This window comes from Sitophilus oryzae, unplaced genomic scaffold (genome assembly GCF_002938485.1).
Source record: "Sitophilus oryzae breed Bouriz unplaced genomic scaffold, Soryzae_2.0 scaffold_1960_pilon_pilon, whole genome shotgun sequence".
Taxonomy (NCBI): domain Eukaryota; kingdom Metazoa; phylum Arthropoda; class Insecta; order Coleoptera; family Curculionidae; genus Sitophilus; species Sitophilus oryzae.
In genome coordinates this window covers 771-17,676 of record NW_022146680.1, presented here as the reverse complement: position 1 = coordinate 17,676, position 16,906 = coordinate 771, and the positions used below count along the sequence as shown (strand labels likewise).

The 16,906-nt window shown below is 31.3% G+C and overlaps 1 protein-coding gene across 1 annotated transcript; it reads right to left on the bottom strand.

Annotated features, from left to right (window-relative positions):
* Positions 1-2,061: 2,061 nt before the first annotated feature.
* On the bottom strand, positions 2,062-13,412 carry LOC115883583 (cyclin-dependent kinase-like 1; the record flags this gene model as incomplete). Its single annotated transcript, XM_030901940.1, has 4 exons — positions 13,327-13,412; positions 12,478-12,564; positions 9,507-9,696; positions 2,062-2,347 (listed from the first exon to the last, which is right to left on the bottom strand). Coding segments are annotated over exons 1-4 (631 nt in total), but the record flags the coding sequence as incomplete, so codon positions are not given.
* Positions 13,413-16,906: the final 3,494 nt, after the last annotated feature.

Genomic DNA, 16,906 nt, shown 5'->3' with positions numbered 1-16,906 from the left:
ATAATCGTGGTCTATAACTAGGCAAAGTATAGTCGTGGCACTCGCCATACTTTCATAGAGATGTATTTACCATAGTTTCCATAGAGATGTATTACCATAAGTTTCTTAACTAAACTTTCTGAAACTATGGTAATACCATAGTTTCACAGAGATGTATTTAGAAAAATATGAGTTCACAATAAAATAAAATAAAAAAATTGATCATCGAGTAAAAATTTGCTTAAAAACAGAATATTTTCACAATTCGTGTAAGTAACAATTCTTCTGTATATGAAAATCTTCTGATGGGAAGAAATGCGGAAAAATATATAATGACATATTTTTATATTATCTATTTCAAAGATTTTCTGCAACTTTTTTTTTAATTTAAAACAAGTTTAATTTTAACATTAATATGTTTGTTTTGTAGTAATATATTGGTTAGGTGATTTTCATTGGATAACTAATACATTGAACAACACATTGTACTAAATAAGAAAATAACATGTTTAAACTCCAATAATTGCTAATAAACATTACAGAAATTTAAAAAGGGAAAAGAAGCAAGAACAATGAGAAATAGCATCACTACTTTCTCACGTAATAAAAGAATAATTTTTTAGTTACTGTTACCGTCTATTGAGTCCCGAAGGTACCGGGAATTAATAATTTCGAGTCCCGGTTCTTTGATATCTCAAAAGAACCGGGAATCTCCGGTTCTGAACCCTAGTTACTATATTATCAAGAAATTATGTTTTTTAACTAAAAACATTTCCAAATTTAAAAAAAAATGCGCAGAAAAATCTTCATATTTCTGGGGCCAAAATATACTATACTACCCCTAAAAATATTTGCACTTATTTAAGACTCACCCTGTATAGGGCGATTCACGATAATGGTACGTTATAGCGTTTCCAGAACCGGAGCTGTTTTTCGGAACGGGTAATTTCGGTTATTCCAGATTTATAGGAACTATTCTAGATTTATACGGGATTTCCAGATTTTTTTTTCGGTACTTTCGGTACTAGCAAATTTTTGTTCAATGGTGGTGCAGTTCGTTACACAGCAAGCAAGGGATGGTTATCAAAAGTAAAATCGATAAAAAAGTTGAGGTTTAAATGAAAATAATAACAAATTATTAAGTAATAATCAGTCATGAGAAAATTAACCTGAACACAAACATCGCAAATGACTCTCAAAAAAAAACCCAAAGCACAATTTTTTGAATTATTACTACAACCAATAGCAGCACACAGAGGCACTCATTTTTTGTCAATCTGTCTCTGTGCTGGGACGCAACGCTCGAACCTCGCAGGTCGACGGACGGAACTCAACTGAAAAACTCTGCAATCTTCCGATATTCGACAGATTGTAAAAACTGGCAGAAAATATTTGGGAGAGTGCAACTACTCTTTTCCTTCTACTATGCCTCTAGTATTTACTACATTTTTTGTCTCTTGTAAAAAACAAAGAGACAAAAATGTAGTAAATACTAGAAGGACTATTTTACGAAAAAAAAATCGGTCGTCGATTGAGTTGGAAAATATTTATACTAAAATTTATGTAGAGGTAAGGGTAGTTTTCACTCTTCCCGTACCTTTTCTTGATTTTTGTGAAAGTCAAATGTTTCCCAACATTTCAGTCAAATCGGAATAACGTTTCTTAAAATATCTGAAAAAATGTGTTTATTTTTTTAAAGTTTGATGCCCTCTAACGAACAAACGAAGCACCTTTGTGTCCAATTAACTTATTTTGATTCCAGAAATACGTAGTAGTTCTATGTCGACGGAATATTTGGTACACCCTGTATAATATAACTGTCACTTTACTACTTCAGGTGACACTATAGTTCATTATAATTCTGAAAATAAAGCAAGATAAGTTGTTTGCTTCTCATTTAGTTTGGTTTGGTTTGGTTGGTTGGTTAAATCTTAATCTTTTTAATGACACAGTTGTATGTATCTCAATTGTAGTTTAGGCGTACATGTATTTCCTTAATACTATAATATTTTTAGATTTAATTTATAGTGATACTAATGTTACTACAACCAAAAAAAAATCAGTACATATAAATATTCTTACTTAACATCCTGGCGAATCCAAAATCACATAGTTTTACGACACCCGTCGAAGTCAGCAGAATATTTTCTGGCTTGATATCCCTATGAATACATCCGTGTTGATGACAATATGATACCCCTTGTATAGTTTGCCAGATTATTTGTTTCACCATAAGATCCGGAATGCCTCGGGGATATTTTTCTAGTTCGTTTAAAACCGTTTTTTCGCAAAATTCCAACACTAGATGCAATCGTCTTTTTCTTCGGAATACTTCAAGCAAGTTGACTAGGTTTGTATGCTTCAAGTTCTGTAGAAATGAAATAGATTATGGGGAGGAATAACAAAATGACATTACAATAAAGAAGAGTCGTTTTCATAACTACCCTTGTTTGGGTCTGGAAGTAAATTTGAGGTATATTTATTTCATTGATTATTAGTCCCTGTAGGTAGCACTAAACATCAGTGATAAAAATTTTAATAAAATAATAATAAACAAATTTCTAATGTTATTTTTAATTTAGTTTTATTAACAGTGGTTAATAAAATTGCGTTTATCTCATGAAAGAGACCGAAATCGGCAACATATTGAAAGACAACTTTTAATCGGCATTAAACGACCTACACAATTTTGTGGCGCACAGAGCTGCAACAAGTCAGTTTTAAAAAGAAAGTCCTAAGTCTTTGAATCATTTTATTTCAAGTCAAGTCATTTTTGTAAAGACTTAAACCAATATAACATTATTTAAGTCATTTTTATGACTTAAGCCTATACTTTTGACTTAAATCATGATGATCTGCAAGTTAACGCAGTAAAATGACTTATATCAATATAATTACCCTCAAGTCAAGATAACCAGAGTTCAATTTAAGTACCTTTTTTTAAATGTTAATATTAATTTTCTTGTATTGCCAATTAGCGATTTTCTTAGTATTATATTATCTATACTAATATACAGGGTGCTACAAATTCGAGGTACGAGCATTGGTATCTGGGTAACCGTAATAGATACGAACATGGTTAAATTGAGGCAAAGTTGCGTATTGGGATGTTCACCAAGATGACATCAAAAAAGTTTTAAAAATTTCAAGGATTACTGAGTTTTTTGAAAAAAAATTATTTTATTATATTTATTTTTTATTTTTTCCTGTCCTTACTTTTTAGAAAATCAAAAAACTAATTGCACATTCTCATAGCCACTTTGTTAGGGCTATCGTATAGTATTTTGAGATTTTCAAATTAGCTGATATAATTTGTGGGATACAGAGGCCAACTTAATTTTTTTAAATACGGACCTGCATTTTTTATTTCAGATTTTGAAAGAACTCGGTCTCCTGAATACAATGATATGCCACACTTTATATATTTTTTTTTGTTTTGGGTACCTTAACAGCAACAAAACTATTTAATTATATTTAAAATAATTTCAAGTCGGACTCTGGTTTCTTAAATTATTTAATCTGATTATATTCATCGCAACAATATTGATCAGTGCTAATTAACATTGAATAAGAAAAATCGAGTCAATTGGAAGATTCAAATAAATAGTATCCAGGTCAGAAATTTAAAGATATTATTTTTAACTTTTTTTATTGTGAATTTGAAATCTCAGTGCGCGATCTAATAATACGCATAATATTAATCGTAGTTATTATAAATAAATCAACTTCTACAAACTAGTTTCTAATGTTCTACATGTTCGAAAGGGTTACCACCCTCCCTATTGCACAAATTTATTTTTCGTTCAATTTTATTTATAGCTCTTTGCACTTTCTTCTTATACTTCCGAATGCATTTTGTACTCTTTATTGTAAATGTCGAGATGAATTGATTTCACTTTTACAAATGACGTCCAGTAATGTAGCCCCTTGGCGATAGGCCCAGGAACTTCGCTGGACATTATACTGCTCTACCATTTCCAGTCCATCTTCCGGGAAAATAATTTGATTGTTTATATTATATTTATATTAATTTTTTATATTAATTTATTGCATTTGACTTTCCGTATTCAATAAAACATTGAATATGGAAAACCACGTCATTGTTAAGTTTGAATGCTAATCAATATTGTAACGATGAAAAGATTAAATATTTAAAAAAAACAGAGCCGGACTTGAAATTAGTTTAAATAAATTGTGTTCAAATGTCAAAACAAACAAAATATTAAGTGTGGCATATCATTGTATTTATGAGATCGAGTTCTTTCAAAATCTGAAATAAAAAATGCAGGTCCGTATTTAAAAACATTAAGTTGGCCTCTGTATCTCAGAAATTATCAGCTAATTTAAAAATCTAAAAACACTATCAGATAGCCCTAATAAGGTGGCTATGAGAATGTGCAATTATTTTTTTGATTTTCTAAAAAGTAACGACAGGAAAAAATAAAATTGATTTTAAAAAAATCAATTTTTTCCAAAAAACTCAGCAATCCTTGAAATTTTTAAAACTTTTTTGATGGCATCTTGGTGAACATCCCAAAGCGGCAACTTTGCCCCAATTTAACCATGTTCGTATCTATTACAGTTACTGAGATACCAATGCTCGTACCTCGAATTTGTAGCACCCTGTATATAAAATCCTTAAATGACTGACATACTGATTAATCACGATCCCGCTCAAACCACAAACCACTCAACATAAGAAGCTCAATTTTGTCGTACAGGGTTGATTCTTGGGTGTAGAGGTTCGATAAGAAGGGATTTTTCGAAATTCCAGTTCCAAGAGGGTGAAACCACCCCTCAAATATTACAATATTTTTTTTTAAAAAACGGTCAAGTTTCCGAAAAAACGCTTTAACACGTATATTTTATTTTGTTTTTTACAAATTTTAAGATTTTTTAAAAATGCATACAAGGTGTTTCGAAAAATCTAGTCATCGCTTGACGTAAAAAGCTGATTTTTGGAAAACAGATTGACTTTAGGGTGCGAAACTCGAATTCTAAGGGGGTGAAACTATCCCTCAAATATTAAAATATTTTTTATTTAAAAACCGGTGAGTTTTTCGGAGAAACTCTTAAACACGTATATTTTATTTTTTTGTTTTACATATTGTAAGATTTTTTATAAATTTATACAGGGTGTTTCATAAAATATAACCATTGAGTAATCACGATTCTGCTTAAACTGCTTGACGTTTAAAGCTGATTTTTGGCAAACGGATTGACTGTGGGGTGTAGAAGTTCGATAAGGAGGGTTTCTCGAATATCAAATTCCAAGAGAGGGTGAAAACGCCCCTCAGATATTACAATATTTGTTATTTAAAAAAACGGTTAGTCTTTCTGGGAAAACGCTCGGGCAAGCATAATTTATTTGGTTTTTTTTACATATTTTGAAATTTTTAAAAATCATACAGTGTGTTCCAAAAAAGTTGGGTAACTTCTTAACGATTCTGCTTAAACTGCTTGACGTAAAAAGCTTACTTTTGGCAAACGGATTTTTCGAAAGTCAAATTCCAATGAGATGAAACTACCCCTCAAATTTTACCAAGTTATATAATAATATCGCCATATTGTTTTTTCTCATGCTGACATAAATGTGAGAAAATTTTATCCAGTTTGTATGTTAATGGAAATTCCTGCTTTGCTTTATTATCACCTTTACAAATGATTAATTCGACGCGAACGAAGTCGCTGGTACACGCTAGTTAATTTATATTTTAGGTACATACATACATATACATGCATATTATAGGTGCAGATGCGACTAAAACCACATAAAATAAAACGGTTAATTTTCAGAATTACTACAAACACAAAAATATGTTTTTTATCAAATTTAACCGATTTTATAGTACTTTAATGTATCCATTACAGTTTAGATGTCATCAAATACATGCCTATTTAAGTACTGATATGTTTTGATCACTATGCAATATTTCGATGGCATAAGCTAAGGGCTGGAGGATTTTAAGGTACTCTTCAATATATTCGAGATAAATTTCTTTCGTTCGTTTTAACGGAGTCGGGAATTCACTTGAAAGACAACAGACTCACTACGCACACGTAACACGATAAATAATTAAAACCGGTTTCGAAAAACTAAAATTTTGAGCGGTCAGTCTAAAACTTAATTTTGCTGGCTCTTGACCCAAAACAGTTTGTTTAGAAATTTATAAAAACGAGAATTATAGAAAGAAGGATTATTTACAAAAAGTTGTTAGCTTTTGAGTTATAAAAATGCCACGAACAAATCCGAGTTATAATTTTTTATTTAATTTTGTTTAATATTCTTCCACGAAAATGAATTCGCAAATCCCAGTTTCGGATAGAGCACTCAAAAACATATAGAATAGAAGAAATCAAAACTATCCCAAAGCTTTCGTGCTAAGGATTTTTTTGAGCATAATTTCAGTAAACTATAATAGGATACATCTAGGATATACACACACCGGAAAAATCTAGGGATATCATTATATTAAAGTTAAAAATAAATGTTTTGAATAAACAACCACATATTTGTAGGCCGATTCTTTCTACTTGACTACTTCGTGTGACTACTACGAAGTAGTCACACTAGTTATTTCTAAATTTGGGATATTTGCAGAAATGTTTGTGCATTTTTTGTCAAATGTATAAAAAGCACCTAGCATCAATTGTTCGAATTTAACCTGTACTGGCTATGTTTTTATAATAACTGGCCAGAATTCATTCAAATAACTCTGTTTAGTATTAAACGACATTATGGAGCTTAGACATCTTAACAGAGACGAAATGCTAAGGGCCATGGGTATGCTCGAAGCTGGAATGCGCCAAATCGACGTAGCTAGAGCATTAAATACAACGCAAAGTGTAATATCGCGATTAAGGGTACCATTTTGCACGGGTATTATTTGCACGGGTATTATTATTTATTTAAGGGTATTATTTTTGCACGCTACCGTGAAAGTGGTGATGTTGCTGAAAGGTACACAGGGCGACATCGCATTACTACCCCTCAGCAAGATTAAATTTTACATTTAAATGCTCGACGCCGACCGACTCTTACAACACCAGAGCACCAGGAAACACATAATATAACCGTTAGTCCTGACACTGTTCGCAATAGATTAAGAGAGGTCAACTTAAGAAGCAGACGCCCCTGGAGAGCTCAACCCTTAACGAGAGGAAATCGAGAGGTACGATATTTGTTGGCTCAAGATCATGTTCAGTGGTCGAATGTACAATGTTCTCTTCACGGATGAGTCGCGCTTTGGAATTCATCCGGATTCGAGAAGGCTTAGGGTATGGAGAGAACCGGGAAATCATATTCGGTTGGATCATATTCAGGAAGTGCTTCCTTATCAAGGTGGAACAGTTATGGTCTGGGGAGGAGTCCAGTTAGGCCGAAAAAGTTAGGCCCTCGTTTTTCTTGAAAGGTTTCTAACAGGAATCACATATCATGATTTAATTCTTGAGCCTGTCGTGTTACCATATGTCAATGGTTTTGGGAGAAACTTCATTCTCATGCATCACAATGCACGGCCTCATACAGCCAGAGTGGTAAGTGAGTTTATCAATGCTCATCAATTAAACATCTTACCCTGGCCGGCACAATCTCTTGACCTCAACCTCATCGAACACTTATGGGACGCGGTCCAAAGAGGAATTTTGAGAATGGGTATGCCTCGTGAAACTCATAGGGATCTGGTTCGGGCCGTGAATGCAGCGTGGCAGGCTGTACCTCAAGATCGACAACCTGATCAGGAGCATGGAGAGACGATGTAGGGCTGTAATGAACAGTAGAGGAGGCCATACCCTTTATTAAGTAAAAATGGTTTTATCTCTTTGTTTTTAATTCACAGTTTAGAATAAAAAAAAATGTGTGTATTTTTTTGAGTTCAATAAAAATCAAGGTAAATTTGAAAATTCGGTAAAATTCGCATTTTTAGTTCCAATAGGTCCTCTAAACTATTTGTTTATTTTAATTTTATTATATCAGAAATGCAAATTACAAAAATTACTGACGATGGCTGGATACAATTGTAATATCCCTAGACTTTTCCGGTGTGTGTAGTATAGTGTTTATAATGTTTAGTAAGATATTCTTCCCTATGTGGTGTGGTAATAGCTAATGTGTTAATGTGGAAATTGACAGTACCGATTAATTAATGAACTGGATATTCGTTACTATTTGTTTAGATTACTGTCTTTAAATATTTTAGTTGCTGTCGTGGCGCCCCTCATTTCAGGCGCCCCGGGCGGCCGCCCGGATCGCCCGGCCCTTCCGCCGGCCTTGAGTATGTAGGAGGATGTATTTCAAGAAAATATTTTAACTTCTATACAGTGGCTCAAAAAAGTCATCACTTTACATAATTCTAAGATATGAGTAGTACTAAAAAATATATATTTTTCAACCTTTCTTAAAAAAAATTACTAAAAATACAGGAACTGTCCTAAAATCAAAACTTAATTAGGTATTTACTTTATATGGTCTGTGGTTACTTTGCTATAAAATGGTAATCGTAAATCACACAGGATGTTCAAAATATCTACGTCAAACTTTCTAAAATATAAAATATTTTTCTTCCTTTGCAGGACACCCTGTATATTATTTTTCGATAGATGAAGAATTAAAATATGAACATTAATTGTATTTAGAGTATTTCAAAAATTTTGTCAGTTTCGCATGAATATTTGCGGTTTTCTATTTTATATGGCATTTTCTATAGTAAATTTTTATTAAAGCCACCCAATGATTTTCTTTCGTATTTACCGTTGGAAAAACCGGTTTACTGCAAAACCATTAAAAATTTGGAATACTTTAAAACCAAAAAATTGTTCATTTTTTAACTCTAATAAAAAATAATACTATTTAAAAAAAAACAAAAAGAAAAATTATTTTATATTTTAGAAAGTTTGGCGTAGAATTTTGAACATCCTGTATGATTTACGATTACTATATTTATAGCAAAATTAAGTATAGGCAACCTAAAGTAAATATTTAATATAATTTTGATTTCAGGACTTCTTGTATTTTTAATATTTTTTTAAAGAAAGGTTAAAAATATATATTTTATTTATTTATTAATATTTCAAACTAATCAGATATTACTCATATCTTAGGATTATATCAAGTGATCTGAAAGGAAAGCCAAAAATGCATTAATATACAGGGTGTTCCATTAAAAAAATTATCCCGATACACTGACACTTTTTTTGAGCCACCCCATCGAAGTTATTAGTTATAAATATTTTTTTGAAATACATCCTCGTACATACTTTAGGTTTACACACTTAAACAAATTACCAGCTTTCATATTCTAGGGCAACAGATGCCCGACGCACTATTGCCGGACCCTGTATTTTAATATTGTTTTTTTTTACCCCCTAAATTTTCATTCTAATCACTAAAAGCACTTGTAGCTACTTTAACCCCCGTAGTTACTGAAAACGAATCGGACCTATATTGATATGAAAAATAAATCTTAATACATAATTATATCCTCTTATATTATTATATCTATTAATGTCTAGCAAATTAATCGACATACCTTCAATAATCTTATTTCTCTTAAGGCTATTTTCCTAATCACGGGATCTTCTTCGCTTTCAGTGAATTTCTTGATGGCCACTATTTCACCAGTATCTCTGTTCTTGCATTTGTATACCACTCCGTAACTTCCTTCACCTATTTTGCTGATTTTCTCATACCTTTCCATAACTTTTGAAGATGTTCTTGTTCTGAAATCATTTAATAAAATGTACAAATTTTAAGTTTAAATAAACTACATACAAGTGGAAGAATCTATTAAAAAACTGTAATGTTTTTGCCATTGTAATTAAAACAACATCAATCAAAGTCTCAGCAAGTGAAAGTTAATATGGATTGAGTCAATTTATATTTTATAAAACCTAAAAGTAACTATATATTGGTTATTTAAAAGAAATCGATCGAAAATATTAGTTCTACGGTAAATAGAGTGCGGTTGAAAATAAAATATTAAAACAGCTTCCTCGAGTCAAGGTCCGAACCATTGTGATATTGAATTTTCAATTATTGACCTTTAATATCGTGTCGTTAAGCAAAAGAAAATTGTATTTTTCGAATAGCGTGAGGAAATATAAATCACGAAAATGTAATTTAACAATATAATTTTACTTTTATTTTTACTTCTACTAGCATATAATATCACTACATATTTAAAATTATTTTCTAGATATAACTTTTTACATTTTTCAGATAAAACGATATTTGGTATGGTAGTATATGACGCCATAGGATCATTAACGTAACTAGCAACCCAACCTGGGGTGGGCCTGGTGGAGGCCTGGGTTTGAGCCCAGGGGCTTAGGGCTTTGTTTTTTAAAATGAAAAATAATTTTATAAAACATTTTTGAATAAAACGTTTACATGAATTTCTCTCTCAATAAATTTTATAGACTTGGTTATCAAACCGTGTTCCGTAGATTACTTAAATACCTACAAATTTTCAAAAGCCAAGGTAACACATTTTTTGAACACAACAAAATAATAATAACTAAACAAATCTAGAAAACGTCATTTTTATTAAGTCACAAGCAAATAAAAATGAATATGTAGTCAAGGGTCATAAAATTCAAGATTTCTCTGGGGGTGCCCAGCAGTACCTGGGGGGGTCCGGCTCCCCCGGGAACCCTTGTAGTTACGCCAATGATTAGGATTCATTGACGTATTCAATTGTTTTGGTCACTTCCAGTACTACCGGAAATGAAGCTACAACTATTGATTTTAAATGGCACCTTCGGTATATTTTACTTTATTCATTAAAAATGACACTCTGATCACGACATATCATAAGTCAGCTTTTGACATTTTTTCGCTTAAAACAAAATTGTATTTTAAATTTCAATCTATGTCAAGTGCCATGACTGTGTTTGAAACACTAATTTTAATCCAAAGACATGGAAAAATAAATTTGATTCTAATGTTTTCGTGTCTTGTTCTTGCCAGTAAAAAGATGCTCAAATCGGATTTTTAATAATATCTCAGTTTTTTTCTAAAACGGAACAAAGATCATTAGTATATTTGGAAAAAAGCATTTTTTTTACGAATAATAATTTGAAAAAAAAAAAAAAAAATATTTTGAGTTAAATTGTCTTTATGAGCCGCATGCAATTTCAAATAAACCATATTTTTTTTTTTTATCTGAAAGAATAAAAAGTTATATGGGTGAATCACTTTTGAGACCTACCACCCCAGAAAAGATTTGCACTTATTTGAAAGTCACCCTGTATATTTTTTAATAATGAAGTTTTATCTTGTAACACAGGACTTTAAATTGTCAAAATCTTTCAAACAACTACATTATATTCAGGAATTATACCATGATATTTTTTTTCAAAGACTTTCTTAGTAAAAATTCATATTTTAAAAATAGAAGCAGGTAATTCTTCTTTGTTCAGACTTTTTTTTGAACCAAAAGGAATAGGCACATTGATTTTTTACTTCACACATTAATGCTAGCTAAAAAAATGTGTTATTATACACTATAGAATTAATAAATCCATTGTAGCTTGATTTCAATGAATTTTATTAGACTATATCCCATCTTTTCATGTATTTAATTAAACATTTACATTTCATTATTTTAGATTTTTTTTAATTTTTGATTGATGTATTTTTTCCTAGAGTAGTATAATGACTGCTGAACTGAGTAATTGCTTTCAGCTTTTATTGATTATATGATGATCGCATGACAATGAAATATATTTCATGTGACATAATACCGAGTCCCTCGCTTTTGGAATTAAATTCATGTAAAAAATGCATTTATCTTTAAAAACCAAATTACATTTTTGTGAAGTTATATTATTACGGATACTGAAATAAGTTTTAAACTATCAACTAAAAATTTTCATCATATGCAGAATTGTATTTGATTTTTTTTTCTATCTTACCCTACTTTTTGTCGTCTTTTCTGTTCTTCTCTTTTATTAATTTTCGTTTAGGTTTAAACATAATATATTGATAATAGAACACTAGTTACTATATTAAATTAAGAGGAACGCGAACACAAAAAAAATCCATTCACTCAAAATTTAGGCAAAAAACTTTTTTTTTTTTTCAATTTTTTTTCTTTCCATTTTTTTTTTTTTTTTTATTTGAAAAAACGGTAAAGGGAAATATGTTTCTTTCAAGATCTATTAGTCCTGAAAAGACTCACCCTGTATATATAATTTATTAAAATTGATACAAAACTTATTGAAAATTATAAAATAATTTAAAAAATATTATGAAGTTTTCAAGGCACAAAAAATTGTTAAGTTTTAATAAATCTACCCCACAAAAACTACCATTATCATTTCAAAGGCTATCACGACGCGGTTTTTAAACACTTTCTGTTGCTTTACGCTAGTCCGTCAAACGTAGCCTCGTCAAAACAAGTAAAACTTTTACTCCTAATAAACAATACACTATTGTTCGGAAATAGTCTTAAGTCGAGAATTAAATACTTATCTAATGTCGAAGTGTAAAGTACTTACTGCAGGTCGAAATGTCGGTAGAAATTTGGGTTGGTAGAACTAGATGATAAATTGAAGAAGGGAGAAGTTATCTTGATCATCATACAGCTGTTTCAAAGAATTATATAAAAATAGCATATTTTCTGACAACGAATAGTCTAAAGTCTAACATCAGAAAGTTCTTCTATTATAGTTCTGCACTGAACAGAGTTTGCAAATGAATAATTGTATTCGATCAGCGGATTTTTGTCACATACATAAATTTCCAAAATAAATGTCTGCCGTTTAAAGGTCTATTATAATGGAGTCACACGAAATTACTTCAAAAATCGGACCAACATTTTAATTGGTGAATAGATATGAATTAGGTATATGTATGTTATACAAATATTTTTTATAGTTTTATAACATTTACAAGTACTTTTCTATTTATTAAAAGTTTTTAAATTTTGTAACATCTTTTTGCTATACCATACTACCATACCATATACCATACTATAGTACCATTTTTGCTATAATAGCATCCGTACAATTTTTTTGATGAATAGGTATAGGGTATATCTGTTATAGAAATATTTGTTATAGTTTTCTAAGATACATTTTTACAACTTTTACAGTTATTTTACGATTTATTTTAAAGTTTTAAAAAATTTGATTTTTTTATTTAAATCATGATTAAAATAAACATCACTTGATTTAAAATCATGCCAACCCCGACTAAAAGTATTTATTTATAAGAATTATTTATACATTTTTTTTAATTTCTAAAAAATTTTCCTTTGAATTTTGACTTAACTTAGAAAAAATAAAAAAAATTAATGAAATAATGTTTTGTTTGCCCTTGTTTAAGAAAATTAAAAAAACACTCACCTTTTAGAAAGCAGTTGCACTTGATTACCAAACAGCCACAGTTTATTACCATTGAGCCATCTCTCCATTAGACCATTATTTTTGCACTGAATGCTATACGGTGGTCACACTTCTGGTGTTGTGTTTATTATGAGTCGCCATGGTAACTAGGTGAATTATTGATGTCTTGTTGGTCTGCTGTGGGGGTCAATTAATTCAAGACATCATGGGGAAATTAGATATTTTTTATATCAATATAAGGGGGCGGACCCATGAGATATACCAGGCGTGTTATATGTCATATACAGGGTATTTCATAAGTACCTAGTCTAAAAAAATTAGATGTGATTTCTCATATGTTTTTGAGACAAAAAGTTTATATGAACATGGATTCTAGAATGTAAAATGAGTGGAAAGGGGTTTAATCACCGCGACCGTAAATATCTATTATGTCTCCTTTTCTTGAGTTATAACTCAATCTATAACTCATCACTCAATCTATAACTCATCATACATGAGGATCTTGTTGTAGGGAGGACAGGGTATTTCCCAAAGTATGTTCCATCCTCCTCTGACAACAGCTGTTCATCTTCCGTGCAGTGGACATCTACCTCCTACGAGGGTATACACTATACACCCTTCCACGGTTGGGTTTGATCCTCCGTGCCTTTCACCTTTCAGAGAAGTGTGTCTCCGACTTGGTTGTGGTTTGACCCTTGAGGTGGAGGCGAGAAAATCAATCTCCATTTTCTCCAACTCTTTAACTTGATCTCTTCTTAGACCTAATACCGGTGTTGTCCCGCACTTATAATAGAGGATATATCTCTTCCTCTACTGTCTCCTTTGATTTGAGGTCAATTCTTGTTGTGAGAACCTGACCATGACCTCCCTCGATTTGATGACTCGCCAACTCCATGTCTTTTCATTGGAGTTCTGGCAAAGCTAGTGATACACCTCAAATATTAGTTGGTCCACTTCTACAGAGCCCCGCATATGTAGAAGTAAAGGGAACGAGGATACAATAGGTTGCCCCTTGGTGTCCCAATGTTGAGACCAGTGATGGATAGTCTTCTATCTAGCCACGCCTCCCTTTGACCTGGTCCCGCCGATTTAGGTTTTTGATGAGGTTGTGCATCTTGGTCCGGGCGGTTAAACCAAGACCCCCACACTCCCTGCCCTTGATTGATAGACAGTAGAGGGATGTACTGAAGGGTAGTCCCATCCGGCATCGTTATACGTCTTGGTGCAATTCCCTGGCCACGACACTACAGCCAGTGTCAAGACATTGAGATACTCCTTAGACCCAGCCAAAGTGCCACAGGGCATTCCCCCTACCACCTGGCCAGGAGCTTCCCCACCAACGACAAGGTCTCGCATCTCTTCATGGATTCTAAAGTACTTTCTTTCTCATCTACAGGTTTTTAAAAAATTCTAGAAAATAGAATTTCTTGCTTAAAATAAATGGTAAGCCGTTGATGCTTTTTGAAAAAACATTTTTTTTTATTATATTAATATTTTTTTACAAAATTGATATCTTATCTATCATATTTTAGCGAATTTAAGATATGTAATGTAGTTGATTTATTTATTTTTCTCGAAAACCATTCAATATACAATAAGAATTCAAGGGATTAATCTTCATGGATGGACAATCAAGAAAAAATATTTTCTCGAAAAAAAGCAGTGGCGTATCATTTATTTTAATCAAATAATCCAGGAAGTTCACGTACGGACACCACTGATTCAAATGGAAAAACAACAGAAAATTAAATAAAAAACTGTTTTTATACCTAGACAGCACATACCAAAATTGAGGAAGAACATCTAAAGAAGTTTTTAACATATTCCGAGAAATTAGTTTTTTACTTTAAAATTTTACACACTGTAAATCAGAAACTAACTAAAATACTACTTAATCATGTACTTTAGACTCCATGTGCGCATAAACTTTTTTTCTTAAACGCGTATACGAGGAATCATACCCTAAAAGTTTTTAGACTACTTAGGAAACACCCTGAATGAGAAAAATATATCTAGTGATTCGCTTAATCAATTACAGAGACGCTGTTTATTGCTTTATTTTGTTTAGAAGATGCTATAAATATAAATAATATGCTACGTCACAGTGCCTTTTGAAATGTCAATTGGTGATTTTCCGTCGAACCAACCCTCATCAGTCATTTATTAAAATATGGCATATAAACATTGTTAAAAATTAATATTTAAATGAGAAAAAGAAAAAAGTTTCATTCTCCACCGTGCGGATGGCGCAAAAACCTCCTTCTCTATCTACCTTTTTCTTGGAGTTTTTTAATTAATTAAAATTAAATATTAATTTTTGGCAATTCTTCATTACAATTTTTAATAAAATACAACAGAAGTTATAATCGATTTGTCATTTCAAAGAATATTTTAATTCCTATTTTATAATTTACTAGCGTGTACCAGCGACTTCGTTCGCGTCGAATTAATCATTTGTAATGGTGATGATAAAGCAAAGCAAGAATTTCCATTAACATACAAACTGGATAAAATTTTCTCACATGACTTTCGAAAAATCCGTTTGCCAAAAATAAGCTTTTTACGTCAAGCAGTTTAAGCAGAATCGTGATTAAGAAATTACCCAACTTTTTGGAACACCCTGTATGATTTTTTAAAAATTTCAAAATATGCAAAAAACCCAAATAAATTATGCTTGTCCAAGAGTTTTCCCGAAAGACTAACCGTTTTTTAAATAACAAATATTGTAATATTTGAGGGGCGTTTTCACCCTCTTGGAATTTGAGATTCGAGAAACCCCTCCTTATCAAACCTCTACACCCCACAGTCAATCCGTTTGCCAAAAATCAGCTTTAAACGTCAAGCAGTTTAAGCAGAATCGTGATTACTCAATGGTCATATTTTATGAAACACCCTGTATAAATTTATAAAAATTTTTAAAATATGTAAAACAACAAAATAAAATATACGTGTTTAAGAGTTTTTCCGAAAAACTCACCTGTTTTTAAATAAAAAATATTTTAATATTTAAGGGATAGTTTCACCCCCTTAGAATTCGAGTTTCGAAAAATCCCTTCTTATCGAACCTCTACACCCTAAAGTTAATCTGTTTTCCAAAAATCAGCTATTTACGTCAAGCGCTTTAAGTAGGATCGTGATTAATCATTGACCAGATTTTTCGAAACACCCTGTATACATTTTTAAAAAATCTTAAAATATGTAAAAAACAAAATAAAATATACGTGTTTAAGCGTTTTTTCTGAAACTTGGCCGTTTTTTAAATATATAATATTGTAATATTTGAGGGGTGGTTTTACCCTCTTGAAATTGGAATTTCGAAAAATCCCTTCTTATCGAACCTCTACACCCTAGAATCAACCTGTATGCCAAAATAAGTTGATCATTACGTTGAGTGGTTTGAGCGGGATCGTGATTAATCAGTATGTCAGTCACTTAATGATTTTATATATTAGTATAGATTAGACAGTAAAATAAACTACAAAAATTAATAAAAACTAATTTCGGAATTCTAAAACATTTATTAAACTTTGAAAATATTCAACAATTTTTTTATTATTTAAATAAAAATATTTATATATCT